General features: G+C 46.1%; 1 protein-coding gene across 5 annotated transcripts in view; it reads right to left on the bottom strand.

Annotated features, from left to right (window-relative positions):
• SERTAD2 (SERTA domain containing 2) overlaps nucleotides 1-17,640 on the bottom strand; it is a 139,884-nt gene that overhangs the window by 32,096 nt on the left and 90,148 nt on the right. The window contains exons 1-2 of one of the 5 annotated variants that reach the window (XM_035110257.2): nucleotides 3,591-3,954; nucleotides 3,118-3,255 (exon numbers count right to left, since the gene is read on the bottom strand). The exons of 1 other annotated variant lie outside the window; for it this stretch is intronic. In XM_035110257.2, coding sequence (XP_034966148.1) covers nucleotides 3,118-3,158 — 41 coding nt within the window. In that variant the 5' untranslated portion in view covers nucleotides 3,159-3,255; nucleotides 3,591-3,954. Of the gene's footprint in view, nucleotides 1-3,117; nucleotides 3,544-3,590; nucleotides 3,955-17,640 lie in introns of those variants that run through there. 3 more of the 5 variants (XM_035110258.2, XM_035110259.2, XM_035110261.2) reach the window with 3 other exon arrangements.

Below are 17,640 nucleotides of genomic sequence, written 5' to 3'. Positions count from 1 at the left end.
CATTTGTGCTATCTTTTTAGACAGAAACTGTATTTCCAAAGAAGGCACTGAAGAGCACTTATAAGTGGGTCATAGGAAAATTGCCCACATTTTAAATAACAATATAATCACCCTTCTGATATACAGCATATGAATATACATACCATATGTAATGTCAATGCAAAAATTATTCACTAGTAAATATTGCTAGTCCAACTAGCCCAACAGTCCAACTACTTCCAAAAATATGCAAGGTATAAAATGAAACTCTGTAGTGTTTTCCCCACCAATGATTCATACCAAGGGTGAAGAAAGCACAGTAGTCATCAGTAAAGTGGTTCAACTGGCTATTGCATAAGACAGGTTGGAGGTGAAACTTCAAACTTTTTAGTCCCAAGTTTGGAAACCAAATTCAGCCAGGATGCTTCAAAACAATGACTTCAGTAAATCTGGTTTATGGTAGGGTTGCCATATGTCCAGATTTTCCTGGACATGTCCTTTTTTCGAGGCAAAATCACCATCTGGGTGGATTTTTAAATTTTTGCAAAATGTCTGGGTTTTATTTTATTTTTGTACCATTTGTTTGTGACACTGGTAGCTAGCGGAGTGAGCTACCGTGTTTCCCCGAAAATAAGAAACTGCCTTATATTTATTCTTCCTCAAGAAGACACACTATGGCTTATTTTCAGGGGATGTCTTATTTTTATTACGCGTCCAGCCTCACCTCTTCCTTGGTGCCCTCCAGAACTGCACCTACCCGGTATCACTATGTCTTATTTTCAAGGTATGGCTTATATTGCGCAAATGCTTAGAAATCCTGCTACGGCTTATTTTTATGGGTATGTCTTATTTTTGGAGAAACAGGGTACATGGCGCAGACTGGGCAACCTTTCTGGGGAGGCTCTGACTCATGGCATCTCTGGCGACCGCCAGGCTTGGCCTTCCCAGGGCCGCTCAGCCTCGCATCATAGTGTCTCATGAGCAAGAGGCCGAAGAGACCAAAGGTAAGAGAAGGGAGAGAAGGGAGGGAAGGAGGGGGCGAGCAGGTGGGCATGGAAGGGGTCAGTGGCAGGTAGGGGGTGAGTGACAGAGATGCAGGCTGGTGAGGGGGGGTGCCCCAAATTTTTCTCACAAAATGTTGGAGAGCATGTCATTTCCATTTGTAATTACCATTGCTTGTTACAGCTCCATAATTTGGGAAAAATGGGGTAAGCAAAAAGGAATAAAGGGAAACAAAGCATGTTTTCTTGTGCAGCCCAAACTTACGCATGTTTACTCAGAGGTAGGTTCTACTGCTTTCAGTGGAGTTTGCTCTAAGTACTGTATTCACCAGACTTCACATTCAGGACAGGAGCTTGTTAGTCTTCATCTCAGGTTTGCCTTAAAAAGTGACATCTAAATGCCATTGTATTTGAACAAGTTTCCCCATTTGTTTAGGACATGCATCCCCAAACTTCGGCCCTCCAGATGTTTTGGACTACAATTCCCATCATCCCTGACCACTGGTCATCTTAGCTAGGGATCATGGGAGTTGTAGGCCAAAACATCTGGAGGGCCGCAGTTTGGGGATGCCTGATTTAGGGCAACTTCAAAAACAAGAGAAACAGCACTGGACATACTATACAAATCATATTTGGATTTTTAATGCACACCAAATTTTAACAAGACTGCATTTTTTAAAATAAAAAAGGATTAATAATTGCTTCTCCTGAAGCCAAACTGCTATTTTTCATTATGGAGCTAATTGAAGTAGTATCAGACACCAAAGAGAAGAAAAAAACTCTTGCAGCTGTTAAGATGCTACAATACTTGTTTGTATCCTAGGAAACACTACCACTGTCCAGACTCATGTACCTGTCTGGCACTATTATTATTCAAGTCACTAGTTTCTGATATATCAATCTGTATACACAGCGCTGCACTTTTTATTTATTTACAGAAAAACATTTTTCAAAATTAACTCTACAACAAACTTGACCATATGAAAGGCTTGACAATCCAAGAAGAGAAGCCTGCACAATTCTCATATCTGACAACTACAACAGTCTAGAGTTTGGGAGTATTCTTTTCTTTCAATAGCACCTGGATACAAAGGTACATGTTTCTGCAGATGAACTTTGAAAATCAATTCCCTCTGTCATCTCAACCAGAAATTAGACATACATGACCTGGCTCTGGCACTGGGTCTTCACTCAAAGCATTTATGTGAACTTCACAGAAGCCTAGGAGAGCACCTTTAGTGATAAAATTGACAGCATTCGGTTTGATTTTTGGAGAACAACTGAATTGCCTATCTTGATTCAGAATCTTGAATGCTAGATGGGAAAATAAAGAACTTCCAGGAAGGGCCCTTGTTAAGTGAACCTGCAGCCATCTGAGCTATCCATTTCATTTTGCGCTGCTAATTTGCAAGTGGAGTCCCTGCCACAAAACATATTGTATCAAGAAAAACAAGTTATATTCCATGAGAAGGGTAGGAAATCAACCGAGGTACTAACGTGCATTCAGTATTTATGTGTTCTCAATGACTGGAGAAGCTAGAATCTACTAGAAAGCGCAAAACAAATCTTAGGAACAATAATGCTTACTAGTTTCCATGTTAAAGACCAGCTTTTGCAGCTAGCACTGCTTTTAAGATGCAGAATATCTCCATGAAAAAACACCCACATACAGACATCACCACCACAATGTCATGCTGAGACACCAAAGCATGGAATACCATGATCTTAGCTCTTTTAGTAACCTACCAGAACATGTACGCTTGCAACCTGTCTCACTTTAAAGAAACCTACATTGAGCCTCTTTTTCCCGGTTCAAAGTGTCCTCACCAACACAGAATCACCCTCACTTGGGGTCTGCCAGTTTGTTTCGAAATAAGACCCTCAACTTTCACAGCTCGAGGTTCTGAAACACCCACGCCACTTCTTCCTGTCCTCCAGGATCAGAAGGCAAAATTACAGGGTACAGTTTCCAGCGAATGTTGGTCTGCAGCACATACTGAAACTTATCGGAGAGCAAAAGCAAGTTGCACTGTAAACATGGCTCGGAGAAACTCTTAAATGCGCCACTCATAATACACAGACGAGGAGGGAGAGAACATGAGAAATTCGGAATACGCGCGCGCGCACACACACACACCTGCTCAAAGCAACACGGGAACCTCCGATCCGTCTGCACATTTGGACCCTCAACCGTTTCCAAGGAAGAAAAGTAACTCAGCCGACCTCTTTTTCCAGCACATCTCTTTGAAGGCGGGCGGTGGGGAGAAAGGTAGTTCTCCGGAGGGTTACAAGGGGGAGCAAATCATACAACCGAAAACCAGCGCTTCCTCGGCCCCCTCCTGCCCCTCTCCCCATGACACGGGTTCCCTTCTTGTCTTTATTGCCTCACCAACAAATTGGGGAGGGGCTGCTTCTTAAGCGGCAGCCTCCGGGTTTGCATCGCCTCCCCCCCCAAGACAACACAGTTTGCTGACAGAGTTCTCAGCATCTCCCCGATCCAGTGGATCCTAGGGCTGGGCAAAGCGGCAAGAGACTCCCCCCCCCCTCCCGCGCCGCTGCCTCCTCCTCTCCGCTTCAAATCTTTCCTTCCGAGCCGCGAGTTGCACTTACCACATGCAGTTCCTCCTGAGAGCTGAGAAGCATCAGGGGCTGCTCCTGCGCGCTCCTCCTAATCTTCCCCCAGCTCCATATGTCGCTCTCCTGGCCCGCGGGTGGTGGGGCTGACGGTGGGCAAGAGGAGCAGGAGGAGAGGAGTGGGGGCGGGGAAGCGAATGCAGCTCGGGAAGGATTTAAGCCTCCGCTTTGCTCGGGCTGCGGCGGTCACGAAGCATTATACAATGGAGGAGGAGGAGAGGCGGGGAGGGACGAGAGAGGCGGGGAGGGGGGAGGAGAGGCGGCAGGCAGGGAGGGAGGCAGGAGGCAGGCGCTGCGAGAACAGCAGCAACCCTGGCCAGGCAGAGCGAGCGAAAGGAGGAGAGACTCCAGCGAGCTCCTTGCCCTTTGGCTCGCTTGGGAAGCCCCGCCTCTGTCCCCAGGCAAGGCGGGCGCGTTCAGCCGCTGGCTCCGCTCTCCATCGCGCCCGCCCGCGACACCAGGCCAAGCTGCACATGCGGCCCCCCTGGCGGGGCCAGCAGGCAGGAGGCGGGGCCACGGAGCTCTAGGCAGCTATCGCTTACATGCGCCTTTTGTGGCGGGGGCGAGGCGGGGCGAGACCAGCCAGGCTCATGCCAAATCTGCTGGAGAGACCAACCCAGTGAGCGCGAGGAGAAAGGGTGGCAGCAGCAGCAGCAGCGAACGTCTCCGTCATCTCCCCTGAGCCCACCCGGTCTCTCGTCGGAGGGAGGCTTCAGGAGGGGGGCAGCAGGCTCGATTGTCATCGCCGCCGCCAGGCGATCTCAGGGCGGCGCGTCGGTGGCCGGTGGGTCAGCTGCACTCTGCGTATGCCCAGTGGCACTGCGCCGGCTTACTTCCTCAGGCCCAGGGCCAACTGTGAAAGCAGCCACGGAGGTCGAGCCCAATTGCGAACGAGCCTACCTGTGGCTCTAGATACACCTGTGAATGCTCGGAATAAATGGAGGGGCGTGCACGGTCTCCTACTGAGTCCGGCTGCTCCAGGCGACACAAGGGCCTTCTCTAAGACGAAGCTAGCCCAAGGCTAGTGGGGGTGGGGTGGGTTTGAAGCCTGACTCCATCCCACTGGAGATGTGGGGCGGGGCGAACTTGGAAGCTGAACCTTCCGCAGGAAAACACAAGACGCACAAACAGGCGCCCTGCAGCAGCGAGTGTCTTTCAAAAGGCAAGCAAAGCAACCGAGCCAGGTGACTTTCGTTTCCGGGGCGAAGAGCAGGGTGGGGTGGGATCCAGACAGCTGGAGAAAGACAAGAAAACCGGCACCGAGACAGCGGTGTCTACACGCACGTGGCCCGTGACAGCTTCACGTGCACATGTTAAAGTTGCAAGCTTGGTGGTGAGGAAGGGAGCTCGCTCCATTGACAAACGCGCTAGCTAGCTAACACACACACACTCTCTCTCTCTCTCTGTCTCTGTCTCTCTCTCTCTCTCTCTCTCTCACACACACACACACACACACAAAACAGCGAGCCAGCCAGCCTGCTTGCTTGCTTGCTTGCTGAGCGGAGAAAACCACAACTATGCTAAGCACGCGAGCTATTCAATAACTTGAAACTGGTCAACAAGTCAAAAGTGGAGCAAGACTACGAGTGCGCCTGCTGGAAGCGGTGGCAGCAGGAGCTCTGCAGGAGGAACAACAGCTGGGGTCCTCCTGCAAGCCAGGGCAGCTATCAAGGGAAGGCGAGGGGAGGGCGCCGGCTTGGCTGCTGCTGCTGCCGCTGCTGGCGAAAGGAGAGGGCCTCCCTCTAGGGCATGTATGCGAATAGACGGAGGGAGGCTTGTTTTCGCCGCACAACCTGGGCCGGACCTTTTCCTCTCGGCCCTCGCGAGGATCCACTATGTTCTCTCTTTCTCCCCCAGCCGTAGGTGAGCGAGGTGGACCCTCTCAGCCATTGCATAACCCGGCAATGCCTGCAGCCGCGTAAAAGGCAGGCGAGCAGCGGTGCTGCTGACGGGAAGGCAAAGCGGCTTGCTGGCCTCTCTCGCTTTCCAACCCAGCCAGCCCGCTGCCCTGAGAAGGAAAGCAGAAGCTTCCCTGGTTGAACTTCGGCTCGCCTTGGCTAGATCCTGGCGCTTTGCAGGCAATTCGAGGCGCTACAGAGCCAAACCGAAAGCCAGTCGCCTTCCGCGCGCCCCCACCCCGCCAGTTACCCGTGAACTCTAGTACCTATAGTGAGAAATCATTAGAGGCACCCCGTATGTACGGTTATACCAATGGCAGAGCGGTGGGGTGCGCTGCGTTATTTCATAGCTGTGTTGAATAAAAATAAGTCTGGGGGCAGTTTATTTACGCATTTGTGCAGCAGTTTGGCGAGCTGGTTTAAGCACCCTCGCCCTGTTCATAGCTGCTCATACTTTCTCCCAGCTCCCACCACTCATCAAAATGCCTATTGGTTATCCCCCCCCCCCAGTACGGTAGTAGGAGTAGGCGGCAGCTGTGTTGCGAAATCAGTAGGAAGAAACTGGTGACCAATCTTCCTTCATCTTGGAAGTTTGTTCTTAAACCTGGAAAAATAAATCCAAGATTTTTTCTCTCCCGCCCCCCCCCCATTCCCCTTCTCAAAGCCTTGCAATTCGGCGCACGCACGGAAGATTTAAAGAGAGGTTTGTAATGTAGTAAGTGACACTTTAAAGTTATATAACTTGTTTTAAAATAGGATGATAAAAGGCAATTCCTGCACCTTGAAATCATGCCATCATGCTTTGCCTTCACACAAGGTATAGCTAAACTGTAGCATTTCCCCCCACAAGAGGCAGCAATGGCCACCTACTCAGGTACATGGGCAGAGGCAGGGTTTTTGTTGGGGGGGGGGCAGAACCTCAGTTTGCTGTGTATTTTTACTGATTGGGGGGTAGCTGCCCCTCCCTGCCCCCGCTTGGCTACTCCCATGTGGCTATAAAAGAGGATTGTGCAGATTCATGGAGGATTAATAACCATGATGGCTATTTGCAGCCTCTACTGTCAGAAGCAGTTTGCATTTACATTTTGTTTTAGCTTCATATCTCTCTTGATTTTTGTATGATAAGTTTGCTTTGAACTTACATTTCATTAAACAAAAAAGTGACTTAATATGTCTAATGATTGATAAATAAATAACACCCATTGCTGGGAACCAAGGTGGGGAGAGTGTTGTTGTGCTCCGGTCCTGTTTTCTGGGTTTTTTTGGCTTCCCACTGAGACACTTGGTTGGCCACTGTGAGACTAGGATGCTGGGCTGTTTGGTTGCTCGCCTGAACCAGCTGTGATCTTATGTTATGAATCAATTGCATTGGCTCTCAGTTAGCTAGCAGACTAAGTTCAAGTTGCTGGTCCTGATGTATGATGCTCTAGTCAGCTTGTGACTAAGATACCGAAGACTGTCTCACCTCTTGTATAGGCCTACCTGAACACATTGCATTCTACATGAGAAGGCTTCCTGCAGATACCATCCCACCAGGAGGTCTGCTCTGAATCCTTTAGCACACCCTTCTGTTACATAACAAGCAGACACTTCTCTATTATATTTTTAGTACCAATTGAAAACCTTCCTTTTCTAACAAGTCTTTTAAGTGGATCCCCCCCCAAGCTGTATTTGTATTAGTCTTGAAACTGTTTTGATACATGTTTTCATTGTTAAAGTCTCCCTTTTTTAATGAAGCTTGAGGATGTTTTATAAGAAGCAATTCAAAAATTTAATAATATATCTTTTCTGACTGACGGTCGAATAAAGAATGATGATGATGAAATAAATATCCAAATGCACACATGCAATTAAATAAGATTTGCTCTTGCTGCAATCTGCAAACTGATTTTTGATAAATGGTTCAGGAACTGAATAGTTATGACAAACTGATATGAAAGTTAACTAGTAAGCTGGATATAACATGGCAGAAGATGCTGGCTTATCTACCTGCTTTTATGAAAACAGCTTTTCCTTTTGATTTTTTAAAATCTTCAGTTTATTTTTCAACTATAGTGATATAATCAAACATTGAAAGCTCATAAAAATGAGTGCATAGCCCTCCTCCATTGATGCAGCCCTGAGTTTCTAGAAATTGTTATTATTTCATCTATGAATGCCTTCCCATAAAACATCCCAAAGTGATTTAACAATAAAACATATATAAATGCAATATCAAGACAGTGGTTGCCAACAGTTCAGATCAGAGTCCACACCTAAGTGCTGGGGAGAAGGTACCATGCATGTATTCCTGGGGTTTGCCAGGGTATGGCTGCTTGTGCTAGAGCAGTGTTGCACTGTGGTAAATAACCAGGGCCTCAAGTGTTCTTTGAAAAATAAATAAATGTGGTTTTATTTATTTACTTTATTTTGTACTGGAAGTAAAGTATTTAGCATTAACTCTGGAATTGTTCCAGAGTTGGTTGCCAGATGTGAAATATATTGGCATTATTTTCAGCTCTCCTACCTCATTAGAGGAGGGAGGTGGGCAGAGAGATGAATGAATGCAGGCAGGTCCTGGCAAGGCAGAAGGAAAAGGCTGGAGTGGAGCACATATAGTTGAATTCACATGTTTGATGTGCATAACATGCGGCATGACTGTATTCTGCTTCAGACACCAGCAGTGAGAGGCACACTAGAGCCAGAAGAAGTGGTATGTCAGGGACTGACAGGACTCTGGTGAGTCTGTACTGGGGGAAGAGGAGGGAGAGGGGGGCAATGGTCTGTGGGCACCTGTACCAGCCAGGAGGCAAGAACTGGAGGCAGGGGGAGCTTCAGGGCTGGAGGAAGAGGCAGGCCAGGCAAGTGAAGGGCCGGGTGCTTTCCCACCCTTTCCTTGCACTACCGTCTCACAGAATCAGGAGAGAATGGAAGCAGGAAGAAATGGCTTCCACAGAGGAAGAGTCCCTGTCTAAGTGTGCATAGCCTGTTAGGGGAAGGTACTGGCGGAGGGGGACTTGTTCCTGGTTGCTGCAACTGCTCCATAGAGCACGGACCTGGGAATAGTTGCCTAGGTACTAGGTTGGTGTGTGGAAGTCTCCAGAGCCGTAGAAGTGACTGTAAGTGTTATATTTGACAATGAACAGTTACGGTAACTCTGCCTGGTGCATTCCTTTGACATGGTAATGGCATACAACCCCAGGCTTGCAGGCTGCCACATTTTTGGATGTGGAAGGATGAGACAGAGATCTTTCTCAACTGTACTAACTAAAGTTCCTCATTAGAACAAACCACAGTTCCCTATGTTGGGGCACATACTAGGATTGAACTGTGGTTTGACATGCTACTGTGTTAAGTAACAAAAATTCCCCAAAAGCAGATTGTAATTGGGAACTGTGGTTAGTTCAAAAGTGAAAGGTTTTTTAATCCTCTCTTCACATGTATTAAGGGAGGAAATGTGAGCACAAGTCCTACCTCAAAACTATGGTTTCCTGTTACATGCAAAACAGGCCAATCTGTATCATATCCCTTAAAAATGTGTCTTTGTTGTTGGGATAGCCCTCAATATTCCCTTCCAGATAGCACAATTAATTGCTATTCAGGTTGCTACATGGACCCCAGCCGTAGGTGAGCGAGGTGGACCCTCTCAGCCATTGCATAACCCGGCAATGCCTGCAGCCGCGTAAAAGGCAGGCGAGCAGCGGTGCTGCTGACGGGAAGGCAAAGCGGCTTGCTGGCCTCTCTCGCTTTCCAACCCAGCCAGCCCGCTGCCCTGACAAGGAAAGCAGAAGCTTCCCTGGTTGAACTTCGGCTCGCCTTGGCTAGATCCTGGCGCTTTGCAGGCAATTCGAGGCGCTACAGAGCCAAACCGAAAGCCAGTCGCCTTCCGCGCGCCCCCACCCCGCCAGTTACCCGTGAACTCTAGTACCTATAGTGAGAAATCATTAGAGGCACCCCGTATGTACGGTTATACCAATGGCAGAGCGGTGGGGTGCGCTGCGTTATTTCATAGCTGTGTTGAATAAAAATAAGTCTGGGGGCAGTTTATTTACGCATTTGTGCAGCAGTTTGGCGAGCTGGTTTAAGCACCCTCGCCCTGTTCATAGCTGCTCATACTTTCTCCCAGCTCCCACCACTCATCAAAATGCCTATTGGTTATTCCCCCCCCCCCAGTACGGTAGTAGGAGTAGGCGGCAGCTGTGTTGCGAAATCAGTAGGAAGAAACTGGTGACCAATCTTCCTTCATTTGGAAGTTTGTTCTTAAACCTGGAAAAATAAATCCAATATTTTTTCTCTCCCCCCCCCCCATTCCCCTTCTCAAAGCCTTGCAATTCGGCGCACGCACGGAAGATTTAAAGAGAGGTTTGTAATGTAGTAAGTGACACTTTAAAGTTATATAACTTGTTTTAAAATAGGATGATAAAAGGCAATTCCTGCACCTTGAAATCATGCCATCATGCTTTGCCTTCACACAAGGTATAGCTAAACTGTAGCATTTCCCCCCACAAGAGGCAGCAATGGCCACCTACTCAGATACATGGGCAGAGGCAGGGTTTTTGTTGGGGGGGGGCAGAACCTCAGTTTGCTGTGTATTTTTACTGATTGGGGGGTAGCTGCCCCTCCCTGCCCCCGCTTGGCTACTCCCATGTGGCTATAAAAGAGGATTGTGCAGATTCATGGAGGATTAATAACCATGATGGCTATTTGCAGCCTCTACTGTCAGAAGCAGTTTGCATTTACATTTTGTTTTAGCTTCATATCTCTCTTGATTTTTGTATGATAAGTTTGCTTTGAACTTACATTTCATTAAACAAAAAAGTGACTTAATATGTCTAATGATTGATAAATAAATAACACCCATTGCTGGGAACCAAGGTGGGGAGAGTGTTGTTGTGCTCCGGTCCTGTTTTCTGGGTTTTTTTGGCTTCCCACTGAGACACTTGGTTGGCCACTGTGAGACTAGGATGCTGGGCTGTTTGGTTGCTCGCCTGAACCAGCTGTGATCTTATGTTATGAATCAATTGCATTGGCTCTCAGTTAGCTAGCAGACTAAGTTCAAGTTGCTGGTCCTGATGTATGATGCTCTAGTCAGCTTGTGACTAAGATACCGAAGACTGTCTCACCTCTTGTATAGGCCTACCTGAACACATTGCATTCTACATGAGAAGGCTTCCTGCAGATACCATCCCACCAGGAGGTCTGCTCTGAATCCTTTAGCACACCCTTCTGTTACATAACAAGCAGACACTTCTCTATTATATTTTTAGTACCAATTGAAAACCTTCCTTTTCTAACAAGTCTTTTAAGTGGATCCCCCCCCAAGCTGTATTTGTATTAGTCTTGAAACTGTTTTGATACATGTTTTCATTGTTAAAGTCTCCCTTTTTTAATGAAGCTTGAGGATGTTTTATAAGAAGCAATTCAAAAATTTAATAATATATCTTTTCTGACTGACGGTCGAATAAAGAATGATGATGATGAAATAAATATCCAAATGCACACATGCAATTAAATAAGATTTGCTCTTGCTGCAATCTGCAAACTGATTTTTGATAAATGGTTCAGGAACTGAATAGTTATGACAAACTGATATGAAAGTTAACTAGTAAGCTGGATATAACATGGCAGAAGATGCTGGCTTATCTACCTGCTTTTATGAAAACAGCTTTTCCTTTTGATTTTTTAAAATCTTCAGTTTATTTTTCAACTATAGTGATATAATCAAACATTGAAAGCTCATAAAAATGAGTGCATAGCCCTCCTCCATTGATGCAGCCCTGAGTTTCTAGAAATTGTTATTATTTCATCTATGAATGCCTTCCCATAAAACATCCCAAAGTGATTTAACAATAAAACATATATAAATGCAATATCAAGACAGTGGTTGCCAACAGTTCAGATCAGAGTCCACACCTAAGTGCTGGGGAGAAGGTACCATGCATGTATTCCTGGGGTTTGCCAGGGTATGGCTGCTTGTGCTAGAGCAGTGTTGCACTGTGGTAAATAACCAGGGCCTCAAGTGTTCTTTGAAAAATAAATAAATGTGGTTTTATTTATTTACTTTATTTTGTACTGGAAGTAAAGTATTTAGCATTAACTCTGGAATTGTTCCAGAGTTGGTTGCCAGATGTGAAATATATTGGCATTATTTTCAGCTCTCCTACCTCATTAGAGGAGGGAGGTGGGCAGAGAGATGAATGAATGCAGGCAGGTCCTGGCAAGGCAGAAGGAAAAGGCTGGAGTGGAGCACATATAGTTGAATTCACATGTTTGATGTGCATAACATGCGGCATGACTGTATTCTGCTTCAGACACCAGCAGTGAGAGGCACACTAGAGCCAGAAGAAGTGGTATGTCAGGGACTGACAGGACTCTGGTGAGTCTGCACTGGGGGAAGAGGAGGGAGAGGGGGGCAATGGTCTGTGGGCACCTGTACCAGCCAGGAGGCAAGAACTGGAGGCAGGGGGAGCTTCAGGGCTGGAGGAAGAGGCAGGCCAGGCAAGTGAAGGGCCGGGTGCTTTCCCACCCTTTCCTTGCACTACCGTCTCACAGAATCAGGAGAGAATGGAAGCAGGAAGAAATGGCTTCCACAGAGGAAGAGTCCCTGTCTAAGTGTGCATAGCCTGTTAGGGGAAGGTACTGGCGGAGGGGGACTTGTTCCTGGTTGCTGCAACTGCTCCATAGAGCACGGACCTGGGAATAGTTGCCTAGGTACTAGGTTGGTGTGTGGAAGTCTCCAGAGCCGTAGAAGTGACTGTAAGTGTTATATTTGACAATGAACAGTTACGGTAACTCTGCCTGGTGCATTCCTTTGACATGGTAATGGCATACAACCCCAGGCTTGCAGGCTGCCACATTTTTGGATGTGGAAGGATGAGACAGAGATCTTTCTCAACTGTACTAACTAAAGTTCCTCATTAGAACAAACCACAGTTCCCTATGTTGGGGCACATACTAGGATTGAACTGTGGTTTGACATGCTACTGTGTTAAGTAACAAAAATTCCCCAAAAGCAGATTGTAATTGGGAACTGTGGTTAGTTCAAAAGTGAAAGGTTTTTTAATCCTCTCTTCACATGTATTAAGGGAGGAAATGTGAGCACAAGTCCTACCTCAAAACTATGGTTTCCTGTTACATGCAAAACAGGCCAATCTGTATCATATCCCTTAAAAATGTGTCTTTGTTGTTGGGATAGCCCTCAATATTCCCTTCCAGATAGCACAATTAATTGCTATTCAGGTTGCTACATGGAATGTGCTTACACAAATGTTCCAGGTAAAACTTGGTATTTTTAGTGCTGTTAATTAATCTTGAGCCATACTACTTCCCCTCCCCTATGCTGGCACCATTTTATGAAAATGCTTAGTTGGTTAAAAATATAGATCTTTGTGGATGTTTTGCTGCCTTGCTGTACAATTCCACACCTGGGAATGCGCATCCTGCCATGCTCAAACACACAGTTTCTTTAGAAAAGGGATTTGCAGGAATGCAAGGCAACAGCTAAGCACATTTTTGGTGTGATTGTTGTGCAAAAAAAGACCCTGTGGACGCAATCCACTGACGTTTTCTAGCACAGGCCCCACCGAACTGTAGCACTGATAGCTATATAATGTGGAAGTATATGCTGCGTAATGGTTGCAATCCAAATGAAGCTGGCTGGGCAGACATCCTCCAGTGCACAGTTAAGAAAGCAGCTCTTTCTGTGAATTACACTCCAAGAGCTCACTCGCTTGTTTATCATGTGTTTAATAAAGGCCTTCATAGATCTAATGCCACAGACAGAACTTTCCAATCACCCCATGTCACCTGAAAACACACAAAACTTTTCAACATATTCATTTAGTTTAGTTCTGAGGCATGACTTGACATGCCAGCCCAATGGATTTAAAATTGGGGGTTCCAAAATCATAATGGAACAATAATCACATAATTGTGAGCTACAATGACAGTGTGGTGTAGTGGTTAGGGTGCTGGAATAAGAACTGGAAGCCCAGGGCTGAAATCCCCACACAGATAAGAAGCTCGCTGGGTGACCTTGAGCCAGTCACTCTCTCTTAGTCTAATTCACCTCACAGGGTTTTTTTTGGTAAAGATAAAACACAGAGGAGCTTTGAGCTCCTTGAAGGAAATAATAATTTGTTGTTATATCGCTATAATACAACAACAACAACAACAACAACAACAACAACAACAACAACAACTAGTTATTGCAGTTGTTGCAAGCCAAGGGGAATGCAATGCAACTAGTCTCGCAGCTTTGGTAAGTGTGCGTGCTCTTTCAGACATCCTGATCAACAGTTGGAAAGCGCTCTCTTTGCTGGCAGCCACTGCAGGGGGAAAAAACCCTCTTTCTGCCACTTGGAGACTGAAAATGCTGTAGTATTTGCAGCATAAGAAACCATGGTGTCAGCTGAAAAGGGACTGCCTCCACAATAACAGAATACATGCATTGATAGCCCCTTTCTTTTTCTATGCAACTTAGGGAAGCCCAAGATTTTGCTTTTATAGGGTGTTGAGTTTGTTGGTGTTGAAGTGAGCAGGCACACACTTAAAACACACCCAACTTGCCTTTATTTATTTGTTTTTGTTAGGTGCTTCTGAGCATGGGTGGTGTTATCAGACAAAAAGTGCTGTGTCCAATGCAAAACATTTCTCTCCTTGTCAAATTACTAAGCCAAGCTTTTCCTTTCTCAATGAAGCTACAGCAAGGATACATCTGTTTGAAAGGAGCCTTTAGAAGTTGTAATCACGCTGTTCCTCTCTCCACCCCCACCCCAACTAGCAGTTGCCGAGTAGCTAAGGTGGTTCTAAATAAAGAACTGGAGTCAACAACAGGAAATAACTCCCACAGAAAAAAAAGAGGCACACACACAGAGAGTGAGAGAGAGAGCAGAATACAAACTCTCACAAATCCTTGCCTTGCACACAGCTGGTAATGACCTTTTTGTTCTACACATGCTGCATCTAAAACCATTGCTTTTCAGAGCATGCCTTTCCAACAAAACAAGTAAACCTGTCACTAGCAGCAAGTTCTCTCAAGCTCCGCCCACCCAACCCCGCCCACTTGTCCTGCCACAGTGTGGCCTCTTCCATCCACCATGCCAGCTGCACACATGAAAATTGTTGAATGTGCTCTCTGAAAATAAGACATGCTTCTTTTTAAACTTGTGCTTTTCTTTCCAGCGTGTTCTTGAAAGGAGAAGTAGGGGTGGAGGGTGGGGTGAGGCAGCGGCGTAGCGTTGGTTGCTGGTGTCCGGGGTGGGTGCGCACGTGTTGGGGGTGGCAGCCCTGGCAGCCGATGGAGTGACCCCAACACCGCTGGAGCAAAGTGGGGCCACACAGAGCTGCCTGCCTGCCTGCACAGGAGGAAGCCTGGCTGGCCGGCGTGGCCTTGGGGTCATTAAATGCAAAAAGAAGCAGGGCTACCAGCTTCCATAAGAATGCAAGAAGAGCTTGCTGGAGCAGACCAGTAGGGCTGGGCAATATCTTGGTTTCAACATCATGATATATCACCAGCTAAACATCATGATTTACCAATCATGATTTACCAATTATCTGATGAAGTGTGCATGCACACGAAAGCTCATACCAAAATAAAAACTTAGTTGGTCTTTAAGGTGCTATTTAAGGAATTTTTTATTATGATTTACCAATGTTAGGGAATATTATGGGGGGGGGCACCCAAACGAGGCTTCATTTGGGAATCAAGATTGGCACAAATGCCCTCAAGGGGACCTGTCTGATCCTACAACACCACTCTAGTATCGCACCAACACGAACACCTCAATCGAACCCCTCAAGATCAAGCCCTGTGTAATAAAGGCTCCCTTTCCTACCCTTTCTCTGTTGCCTGAGACTCTATGTAACCATATTTCTTTATGAATGAATACCATGTATCTTTATTTCTGAATGAAACCCCCTTATGCTACTCTTGCCAAGGGCTTTCAGGGAAGCAGGGAACAGCCATAATCCTTTAAGCGAGAGGTCACATAGCCAGGGTGGTGCTCCTCTGCATATCCATAATCCATTCAGGGACCATCTCCTTCCACTCCCGACCCTCCGAAGCCAGAGGCAATAGACACACCTGGACCCATTGTTTTTCCCCGCCAGGTACTCAAGGATCCCCTCCCAGATACTTACTGGTACTTGCTTATCAATGTCCTGGGACATCGTGCATTGTTACCTTATGTTAATCCTGTTTACCTCCTCTTTACCTGTATGCTAATGCCCCTTGCACCTTCCCCTTTTCTGATGTTTTACCCTGTCACAAGTGATGTATGTATGATGCTTTCGATGTGCATTATGGGGTGGTGGTGGGAACTTTTAAAAGTTCTTGCAGCCCTGTTCACGGTGTTCAGTCTGGCATTGAACCTGCTGCGCAGTAATAAACCTTGCTGTTTGCTCCGGATCGTGGCTGGACTCCTTCCTTTTATACTCCGCAACGACCACAGGCCCTTGCCTGATGAGCTGGGTGGCTGAGCATTCTCGCACCCAGAATTTTGCCCTAACAACCAATATATCAGGATGTCTGAAATAAGAATGGAGGCATTGGTTGGCTTTTCCCCACATTGTTATTGTTGGACAGCACACACACACACACACACACACACACACTCTTTATGATTCATGATATATTACAGGTCAAAAATGATGAAATGTGGACTTCAAATTGGTTTGGGACAATATATTGATATATTGCCCAGCCCCACAGACCAGTGCCCTATTTAGTTCAGTGATTCTGTTCTCACAGTGGGCAATCGAATGCCTGGGAGAAGCCCACGGACAGGACACGAGAGCAATATCACTCTCCCCTCCTTTGGTTTCTAGCAACTAGAATTCAGAGGCATAGCACCTGCAACAGTGGCGGCAGAACACACATCCAACAGGGTGAGTCGTGTCCACCGCTTTAAATTCAAAAGCTATTCCACCTCCCCCAGCTTGGTGCCCTCCAGATGTTGGATTCCAGTGTCCTTCAGTTTCATCCAACATGGAAAATGGTCTAGGATGATGGAAATTGTAGTGCAGCAACATCTGGAGGTCACTGGGTCAGGTGCCCTCCACATTGAAATGGATAAAATCTGGAAACATCCAGCAACATCACCTATAACAATTTTCTAGGAATATTGGTTGAACCCTCCACAACTCAGCAAGAAAAAAATGCAGTGAGTTTTTGAAGCAGCATAAAATCTCCAGGGTTTTCATGTTTATGAAAGGGGGAGGATCAAACTCTTGCATATACCTTGGAATAAGAGACTATGAGCTGTTCATGTAATGAAGAGACAATTTACTTATTACAGCATGCTAGTTAGGGTTCTCCAAAGGCAAATTCAGCACTTACCAGAGACTGCAAAGACCACCACTTTCTCAGAAAATCTTGAGATCTCTTCTACTGAATGTTCTTTTGGAGCACCTAAAGTCACATTAATAATGCACTTGTAAGTGCTTAATGCTTTTTTACTTTCTGGACCATTTACACTGATGCAGGACTCTCTCTCTCCCCCCCACCCAGATTTATAGCAACATGGTTGCCATCTTTACAACAGATCCATGCTGTTCTGGATCTTCTGGGGAAAGCCAATATTATATGACCCCAGTTTACCTGGTATGTAAAGCAGAACCTTAACTGCTATTGAGATAGATCCACTGAGGACAATACTATCAGGAGTAATGAGCTATGCTCTCTGGCTAACTGTGAATGATCCACAGGCCTGGAGTTCCATTTCCAAATTTAACTGCATCCTAATTGTGCTGTGGAGTCAGTAATCAGCCTCTTGACACACCCTACTGAATTGCCCTAAGTTAGCAAGCTGTTTAATACTGCCCTGCCACGAAGTTCCGAGTGCAAAAGGGACTGAGCTATTAAGAATTAATGGGAAGCAAACCCTCAGCCTTATGAGGAAGCTCTAGTGAAAGAAAGCTAGTTCGCTCTGCAGGTAGGAAATTTCTGCCCATCAGAAATGACTGATAAGCTGTTTGCAATGGGATGCAAAAAACTAAAAAAACATACAACTATAATCATAATCTCTCGCAACACCATAAAGTCTTCAGCAGCACTATGTTTTCAGAGCGGTGTTAATTTTCAACAGAACCACAATCACCATTTGAGCCAGCATACCAGAGTAAAAAAAAGGAACATATTTAAGTTTGGA

The sequence above is a fragment of the Zootoca vivipara genome, chromosome 3, assembly GCF_963506605.1.
Source record: "Zootoca vivipara chromosome 3, rZooViv1.1, whole genome shotgun sequence".
In the NCBI taxonomy this organism is placed as follows: Eukaryota; Metazoa; Chordata; class Lepidosauria; order Squamata; family Lacertidae; genus Zootoca; species Zootoca vivipara.
Note: the sequence above shows the minus strand (reverse complement) of the source record. Positions and strands in the feature narration are given on the sequence as shown.